Source organism: Pseudonaja textilis, chromosome Z, assembly GCF_049901715.1.
Source record: "Pseudonaja textilis isolate UNSWEBS1 chromosome Z, rPseTex1.2, whole genome shotgun sequence".
NCBI lineage: Eukaryota > Metazoa > Chordata > Lepidosauria > Squamata > Elapidae > Pseudonaja > Pseudonaja textilis.
The window spans coordinates 108,690,830-108,700,839 of NC_142008.1; the positions used below are offsets into that span (position 1 = coordinate 108,690,830).

General features: G+C 35.3%; 1 protein-coding gene across 1 annotated transcript in view; it reads right to left on the reverse strand.

Moving 5' to 3' along the window:
* MFAP4 (microfibril associated protein 4) overlaps window positions 1-9,325 on the reverse strand; it is a 16,599-nt gene extending 7,274 nt beyond the window's left edge. Inside the window, exons 1-2 of the mRNA XM_087917850.1 lie at window positions 9,013-9,325; window positions 4,608-4,698 (exon numbers count right to left, since the gene is read on the reverse strand). Coding sequence (XP_087773976.1) covers window positions 4,608-4,698; window positions 9,013-9,018 — 97 coding nt within the window. The 5' untranslated portion in view covers window positions 9,019-9,325. The remainder of the gene's footprint in view (window positions 1-4,607; window positions 4,699-9,012) is intronic.
* Between the last annotated feature and the right edge of the window lie 685 nt (window positions 9,326-10,010).

A 10,010-nucleotide genomic window follows, 5' to 3' on the forward strand; every position in this document is an offset into this window, starting at 1 on the left:
GAAGTAAGGGAATAGGAGAATCACAGCTCAATCAATTAATATTTGTATTTCATGGAAAAAGATCCTTCAACATTTCTTCAATTAATAGGCAGCATATGTTCAGTAAAGTCTCCCCTTGGAAACCTGGAATACTGCTCTCAAAGTAGCCATTTCTTAACTAGATGGACAACAGACCTGACACCTTGTGTATTTCAAGATTCTCTATACCTGGGGGAGACCGCCAGCAGGGTTGAGGAGAGCTGCATCTCTCCTCCTCAGCTGGCCATTACTCCCTTTCCCAAAGGCAGTTGCAGCAGTGGTCAGAAATGGCCACCACAAAGGAGAACTTGACTGGAAAAGAATGTGCAAGAAGAAGATAAGAAGTGAAAGTTTTGGCTGACCAGGTTAAATTGTAAAAGCAACAACTAAGGTACCCTGGAATTTAAACTTACAAAAAATAACATTGCTCCCAAAGAGTCAGAAGCAGCGAAGGAAAGTGAAAAGGGAAAGGTTTGGCTTTTTTTTCCTTCTCTCTCCTTCCTTATACTGATAAGAGACTTAAATAAGAAATCGGAAAAATACGCTTTGACATCAATAGGCGATTAAACTGAAAATAAAACAAAATGCCAAAGGGATAATAAAGATTTCTGGACATTAAAATTTTTTCTTTTTCATAAGCAAGAAGGGAGAGAAAAACAACAAGGGCAGGATCTGGAAGAGGGAGGAGACTGCCTGGAATTAAAAAGAATCTACAGTAAAACTTCAACAAGACTTCTAAAAGATACATTTTAACTGAAACTTTGCAACTAAATAGTAACCTCAGGAAGAGAAAGTGAAAAAAAGAGCAAAAAAGAAACAGCTTGCAAGTGTTTGGATTATTTGGTGGTCTTTGGATTCTTCGTTATTATATTTGAATGACTAAAATCAATCGGGTGGTTGTTTAAAAATTTATACAATGGCATCACTTCTGGATGAATTGGAAATGGAACTTAAAAAGTACAAAGAAGATGCACAAGAAGGGAAGGGTTCTTTTGGCTTCATTTTTCAATTCTTAGAAATGGAGATTTGGAACTATGAGAAACAACAAGAAAAGACTGCAAAACAAGAAGACTGGGACAAAGAAGAAGCCATCTTTAATGAACAAGCAATTTTATGTGGGGAAGAAAAAGGAAAGGGGGGAAAGAGAATGGAGAATTTAAGACTTAAAAAAACAACAAAAGAAAAGAAAAATAATTCAAAAAATAAGTATAATACTGGAAAGCAACAGAAAAGGGGAATACAGAAGAGAGAAATAGAGGTAGAGAGACAAGGGGGTAAAAAGGGGAGAGAGAAGAAGAGAGGGAAGAAGGAGAGGAAAAGAAATTACAAAGGACCGGAGCAAGATAGAGAAACAGGAGCTATTTAGAGATAGTGGGTGAAAATCTAACTGAAAAAGGGATTCCGTAAAGGTACATAAGATTGTATTGTTATATTAGTAATAGAAATAACTTTAGAAAATTGGAAACAACATATGATTAAAATGAGGGATAAAATAGTTAGTGTAATTTAGTGAAATGTTTGTGAATAAAATAAGTGAAATAAAATAAATGAGAAAATTGAATTAGGAAGGGACAGGAACATTTTAATTAGTTAATGTTTTATAAAATATAAGTGAAGGGGGGGAATTAACTATGGAAAGCTTATAATTGTTCCCATAGAAGTATGATATTTAATTGAAAAGTAATGTTAAAGATGTTAAGACTTTAATGAATATTATTATTAATGATAGAATTGAATTGGAATGGAATGTTGTTTTAATTATATACATTTATAATTTTTTCTTTTTTTAAGAATACAGTGTGTATTTTAAGAATGTACCAAGCCGAATCCGAATGGAAGTTATATATTATATTGAATGTTACAACTTTAGAGGAAAGATATAAAGGCGTCATACTCCAATCAGTAACTACAGGAGAAATTTTCTTTAATGAGAAAAGATAATAGATAATTGAAACAGAACAGACAAAGAATATAAATACAATGATTTGAATTGAGATGAGATAATTAAAATAAAACTGAGAAAATTAAAAGAGGGGAGAAGCTATGCAGAAAATGTAAAATAGTAATAAGATACGGAATAGAATATAAAAATGAGCATGAACCTGAATTTGTGTCTGTACGAAGAAATGTAACCCAGGATTACGCTACTTTCAAAAAAGATGTTTTATTTGTATTTTTTTTTCTCTTTGTGAAAACTCAAATAAAATTTACAAAAAAAAAAGATTCTCTATACCGCATTGTAAAAATAAAGAGACATCCCATTTAAGAAACATAATTGTTGAATATAGCCATGGTGATGCAGTAATTAGAATCCAGTGTTGCAGGCTAATTCTGCTGACTGTCAGCAATTCGATTCACACTGGCTAAAAGTTGACTCAGCCTTCCATCCTTCAAGGTCAATAAAATGAAGATCCAGATTGTTGGGGAAAATGTGCTGACTTTGTAAACAGCTTAGAGAGGGCTGTAAAGCACTATGGATCGGGATATAAGTCTAAGTGTTCTTGCTATTTTGGATATTCCAGAACACTGTTTTTAACTATTGTGAAATGATCCAAAGATTAAAAAGAGATGATAAAGATGCTATAATACAAGCCAGGCTGGGCAAGCTGCAAGCCACAAATGACATCCCAACATGAGACTTTCTGTCCAATTTGATTGAAAACAGCTATTCAGAAGCTGAAAAGATAATTCAAATGCTTGTTTGTGTCTTTTGTACTTGCTTGAACATGGATTATGTTTTAATATTCTTCATTTATTGTTAAATGGCTTAGTCTGCTCGGCAACCTAATGCTGGCTCAGATTTTTTAAAAAAATGTATGCAAAGAGCAGCCCTGGCAACAAAAGTTTATCTGTCTAGAAATGTTTTAATAAATGGACTTGGCTAATCTCAGAAGCCATGTAGGGTCAGCCCTGATTACTACTTGGATCAGGAGGATTATGGAATGCCATGTCTGTTAGCTAGATTAGGAAATAAAAGAAGCCACAAAAGAAACAACAGCAAACGTTCATAATGCTGCCAAAAAAAGCCTCACAGTCAGAATCACCAAGAGTTAAGCTTGACTTAAGAGTTTCTTTACTTTTTAGCACAAGCAATATATTTAATAATAGAGGAAGGAGCTTTATACTGAGTTGTGCCAATTATATTAATATACTTGAGACAGTGTAAATAGCCATAGTTCCAAGAGTTCTTAGTCGAACCTGTAATCTTTAGAAAACAAATTTGGTTGTCATCTGTAGTAGACCTGATATACAGCCATAAAGGAATCTAAGCATTTTCTGTGGGCAGTATAATGGTTGGGGGTTCCATGACAGACAATACATGAACTTAACATGCATTCCAAGATCAGTCCCTAAATGGCAGGAAAGAGATAGAAAAGTTCCTATATTGTTGGTGCTATCTAGGAAATCAACAGGATTTTTTCAGCCCACATCCAATAAGGAATGGAACAACTTGCCATGGCCAATTCAACTCAGCATGGACAACTCACCATGGGACAACTTGCCACAGGATAACTTAATAATTCAATTTAATTTTTTTAAATAAATAAAAAATATTTTTAATTTTTGTCATTCACATTTTATTCTGTCTCTCTTTTTGCATCCTTTATAATGATTCTATTCCACAATTTCTTTGAAATTAATATAACACTTGTCCTGCAATGAGTTGTCCCATGGTGAGTTGATTACAGCAAGTTGGCCATGGCAAGTTGACTGTGGTGAGTTGGCCTTGGCGAGTTGGACATAGTGAATTATCATAGATCCCATCCAATAACCCAAGTACTGATACAATTTGCTGGCAATACTGCATTCCCAGGAGAGCACCCTGAGCTGCTGCCCTTTCTCCCTAACAGAAGCTTGTGTTTGCAAAGCCCAAGAACTGATACACATGAAGCCCTGAAGTCTTCAACTAATGAGTCAAGTTGGAATGGAGACCCAGTTTGGAATAATGGTTAAAGCATCAGGTTAAAATCCAGGAGATCATGAGTTCTAGACTGCCTTAGGGACAAAGCTAGTAGGGTGACCTTGAGTCAGTCATTTTATCTCCGCCTTAGGAAGTAGACAATGGTAAACCATTTTTTAAATCTTGACAAGGGAAATGAAGGAACTTTCTAGTCAGTCACTAACATAGATTGATTTGAAGACACAAAAATAAGTTAATGTAGGAAGAGGCATCTGAGAGGCTTTTTGGGGGGTTTAGAGAATTCTACTTATGCCCCCGAGTCATGATAAGCTCTGTATTGCCTATATTGACAAGCAGATTTTATGGTCTTAGATAAGAATTATTTCTTGTCCAACCTAAAGATGGCTAAAATTGCTTTTTCAAAAGTTGGTGTCATTGGCTTCTTTCAGGTGAATCCAGACCATGATAGGCTGCAGAATAGGGCTCCTGAGCCATCCCAGAGATGGCAAGGGACTGACCCCTGTTGCCCCAGGAATGGCCACAACCACCCAGTCAGCCATAATGACCAGGCCATGCCCCCTGCCCCCCGGGCAAACAAAATCCCAATGAAGCCTGCAACAAGATTGAATTTGACACCCCTGATGTAAAGGATGGGTATGTGCCATAAAACAGCCTCAAGAGCACTTACCTGAGTTGATGGCCTGTCCTTGCAATGTTGGAAGATGAAGAAGTAAAAGGAGGAACAGAGAGATGGGTAAAAATGAGGAGTCCTGAGAAAGCTAAAAAGAAAAACCATGATTTGTCATCCATGGTACATAAAAAAGGCTTCTTCTTATTAATAATAATATAATTATCATTGTATTATAAAGACCTCCAAATAGAAGTTGAATAAATGTGGCAAAGTAAAGCAAAGGTATTACAGATAGTAAACTTCGATGCAATGTCAAAACACCTGGAACATTACTTGAACACTATCTCAATCAGTCAATTTCAGAAGATGGCTTTACTTGGAGAAACTCACATCTTGCGACAATACCTTTATTATTAAATCTGAATATCCCAGATTCTTGGGAAGGACTTTATGGGTGGACAAAAATGCTAAATCTAGTCTAAACATCTGTCTAACTGTGTGACCAACCTAATTTTAATACAGAGTATATACTTCCCAATTTCCAGCAACTCTTTCTGGTTTGGAAAGACATTTGGCATTGTCTACCAAGAAAAATAAAAATGCAAATCTCTCATGTGTGCTTAGTTTGCCAGGGCTTATTCATGTTGAACCTTCATTTTGGTCATTTTTACATTAAATATTACCATGGCAAAAGATAATCAGACTTTGCTGTCTGAAGTGAAAAATGTAAATGGACATTTTCTTGGGTTCAGAAGCTTGTTGAGGGCCTAACAAACTTCTTTGCTAATAATGATATGAGATCTAGTGCTCAAAGTTTTATAGCAATATACAGTAGGGGGAAAAAGAGAGAGAAATTGATTCACTGATTGAAAATAGAAAAATATTTGTCAGAGATTGAAATATATCCCAATATAAACCTGGTAGTTGAAACTTGAAAGTTGTCTACATATTTATTAGTCAAAGCAGTGCCTGTAGAAGAAGCAAAAGTAATCTGGTTGATCAAAGTAGCCTTGTCTTGTTGTAATGCAAATCTTGTCCCTTTTGTAAGCGTGTTGCAATCTTGTATGCCTACTCCATAGGGAAAAAAATCTTACAGCATGGTGCTGGAATGCAGCTTTTGTCATTGTGAGGCAAGCAGCAAAAAATGTGGATGCTGGTGGAGAACATGATTTAGAGATATTAACTCAAAATAAGTAATGTTCAGGTCACGAAAAGCCCTAAATTAAATTAAGATTCAGAAACTGGCAAATAGATATTTTTCCTTCTGGTCCAACGTTAATTAATATTTGTCAGTTCTCAAAGTGGGAGAAATAGAAGGAAAACTCTTCAAAGTTCATCTACCATTATTCAGTATATCTTTAACTTTGATAATCTTTCAACAACCCACATGGCAAACACACGTTTAGGTAGTAACTTTCTGTATTCTGTATTTATGCTTTTCTTGGCCTCAGAATTTTCTTTTGGCCTGTGGTCTGACATCGAGGGGAAAAATGCATTGCAGGAAAATTTTAGCTAGATTTGCCAATGTGTTGAATGTGTTCATGGCCCAGTTACTTACTTTTTAAATAAAATATTTATATAATCTGGTCTGCTGCTGTTGTTATTATTGTCTGATTTATTTTAAAGTTTGTGAATTTGCATCCTACTTGTAGAATAAAATAAGTATCTATCTGCTTTTCTGAGAATATACACTGTATTCTTACTGAATGAATAACCAATGAGGAAGAAAGTGGAGATTAAAATGAAAAATTGCACATAGTTAAGCTGCATGTATACTTTTATTTGAAGCTCTGACAGGTACTCCTCAACTTATGATGACAATTGAGCTCAAAATTTATGTTGCTAAATGAGAAATTTGTTAAGTGAGTTTTTCCCCACTTTATGACTTTTCTGGCCATGTTTGTTAAGGGAATAACTGCAGTTGTTAAATTAGTAATTAGTAACAGTTCTTAAGTGAATCTGGTTTCCCCATTGACATTGCTGTTGTAAGGTTGCAAAAAGGGATCACATAACCTCCAAACACTGCAATTGTCATAAATGTGAGTCAGTGTCAAGAATCTGAACATAAATCATGTGACCATGGGGATGCTGCAACAGTCATAGGTGTAAAAATGGTCATTTTTCAATGTCATTGTAACTTTGGTCATTAAATGAACTGTGGTAAGTCAAGGACTACCTGTATAGCAGTATTTCTCAACCTTAGCAACTTGAAGATGTATGGAATCCAACTCTCAGAATTCTCCAGCCAATTGAAGTCTACATATCTCTTTTATTAATGTCTCTCATTAAAGTATTGAAGATTGCAGTCAAACCTTTAAACAAACTAGGTTGAAATCATAGCTCATCCCTAGAATACCTGCAGTAACATTTGCAAGAAAGCAAAAAGTAATGCATATGAATAGTGTGAAGAAGTCCCTTCTGTTTCCACATCATGTCCCCCACTCTTGCCTCCAAACACTTCATGTTTAGGGGGCCACATTTTGACTAGGAAGCATAACAAGTGGGTAATTTTGAGTTTGATTCTGGCATGGATATAGAAAAGCTCTCTGCAATAAACAGTATTTTACCTGAACATAAGTGGGTGTTTGGAATGGAAACTGGGATGATAGTCTCCATTCCTGATAAAAATATGCAGAATATGGGACAGCAAGCTTTCTTCATGCAATCAACAGTCAGCATTCTAGATAAGGCTGAGAACCAACATTATATATATAGTGCTTAGCTGTTCGATTTTTGTATTATAACAACTGGCTTTCCTTCATATCTAAGATAGTAGAATTACAGAGGTCTAATTGAGTCAGATGTGTTCCAAGATTATCTCTAGTGTGCCTCTGTCCATGTACCTTCATGATAGATAGATAGATAGATAGATAGATAGATAGATAGATAGATAGATAGATAGATAGATAGATAGATAATGAATACAATACAGAAGCCTGATGATGGCAGATAAGATTCTGCTGAAACGTTGCTACAATTTTAAAAAGCACAACTATAATGACGTGGGAAAATACCCGAACAAAGCTGAATACTATATATATATATATATATATATATATATATATATATATGTGTGTGTGTGTGTGTGTGTGTGTATATATATATATATATATATATATATATATATATATATATATATATATATATATATATATATATATATATATATATATATAGTATTCAGCTTTGTTCGGTATTTTCCCACGTCAGACACAGACACAGACACAGACACACACACACACACAGAGGGGGAGGGAGGGAGGGAGGGGAGAGAGAGAAAGATCAGTACTGTAGTTCATACAATCATCTTGGATCACCTTCATTTTTTAAAAATAATCTGCATCTTCTCATTCTGTCCATTTCTCATTAATCATTTTCTCTGTGAAAATTAATATTCCCTTATCTCTTTTCACATGTAGGGAATCAGGGAAGTTTTCCTCACCCCCTTTCCCCATTAATTTTGCAAAGCATTTTGTATGAAATGGTTCACTTCATAGAATCATATTTATTTATTTGTTTGTTTGTTTGTTTGTTTTTGTCAATTGCTTACAAAATAATAGGTATAAGTAAAAACATAGTTATGAATACATGGATACATATAAGAATATTGGGTACTAATTAGATGTTGATAAGGTTTACCCTGATCAATTAGCCCTTGTAATTCCACTATCTTGGATATGAAATTGAAACCATTTCTCCCCTTTGTTACAGAACAAAAATAAGGGTAATAAAGTAGTCCATGGTTCAAGGTGTCTTTGTTTGGAAAGCAATCTCTTAATACCATTACAGATAGAGAAAGTAAACATCCTTTTGTTTAAAAAATCAACTTCATGATAGGGAAAACAAATGCCAGGATTTAAGAAGAGAAAGAAAGCCAGCCATATATATTTTTAAAAAAAGTCTGTTTCATTTTGCATTTTACTTCTCTACAATGGCCAAACAGAATTCTTCAAGAATTTTTTAGCTAAATCTTTGTCACATCTACCATATATTTGTATTGTATTGGGAGGATATCTTTATTGATATGTTAATTTTATATTCTGCCAGGAATATAAGGCACCTCAAAGAATGATCTTCCTCCATTTAATCCTCACAGCTATAACTTGGTGTGGTAGGATGGGCCCAGAGAAAGGAACTGGCCAAAAGTTACCCAGTGATATTTTATGGCTGAATCTCTCAGTCAAACACCTTAACCATTTCACTTTGCTGGGTTCAGTTCTCACATTAAGCCATCATAACTAACAGTTACTGAAGCTGGCTTTCACCGTTTCTTAAAAATGCAAATTCCATTTATCACATATGACATTGAAATAGACCATTACAAAAATTAATTTGATTGGGAGTGAGGAGACAATACCAAAGTCCAACTGAAAAAAAAAATCAAACCTTAGTTCACATCCTAATTCACCTCCCCTCAACAAATATCTGTTGCTCCAAACCTTCAGATTCTTCACTGACTTACCTTCATGTTGTTCTGTAATTCCTGAGCTGTCACTCCTGTTGCTCTCTGTGTAGGACTTTCTGTTTTCTTTTGAAGCTGCTTCTTTCGGTCTCCTTTGCAGGCCTTTAGCTATACACCTCCCACCCACACTGCTGCCTGCCCACTAACATACCCCAAGCCAAGGAACAGACACAATGTGTATATCTCTTATAGCCCAAAAGACAAGTCACGGGGATTTATAGCCCAAAGAGAAGTCACAGGATTGGGAGGGGAAGGGGAGGCAACAATGTGTTATAGAAAAGCAAGGCAGGAAATGAAAAATTGGAGAGAAGAGGGGAAACACAGAACAAGCCAAGAGCTAGATGTTTTCCAGGGCTCTTGGCATGGACATAATGCATCACAAGTCCCGTGGAGGGATTATTTATCCATTCCAAGTTAAGCCATAACAAGGATGTTAATGTGTGTATCACATTAAAAGAGAAAATAGTGAATAAACTAATCAAACAAGAGTTGGATATTTTTTTTCTCCTGGACTATGGACTTAGTTGACATCTCCAGAGAATAAAATAGTCCTCTTCTTCACATTAAAATCCCAAAGTGTATTTTAGCTGACTAAGGAGTTGTTGAAGCACAATGTATTTTGCAAATAAAATCCATCCAGTCAGAAGTGAGCACCAGTATTTTCAGTAGAGTTTATTCCCAGTGAACTGAACAGGGTTGCAGTCAAGCTGTTCTTCTTAGCTTACTGCTTTTTTGTACTTTATTTATTTGATTTGTTAATTGCTTACAAGGTAATAGGTATAAGTATAAACACGGGTAAGAATACAGGAAATAGGTATGATTACCGTGCTGACTGTATCAAAAGTAAGTCACACAACCTTCAACTCAGCTTTAACCTTCAACCACAACCCTACCTCAACTAATCCACCATCACTCAAGACTAAGCATGCACGCCCCTAACTACCTCAATTCAAACTACTGCTGGCCTTAGAGGCAAGTTGCTCAATGCAAGAAGCCTT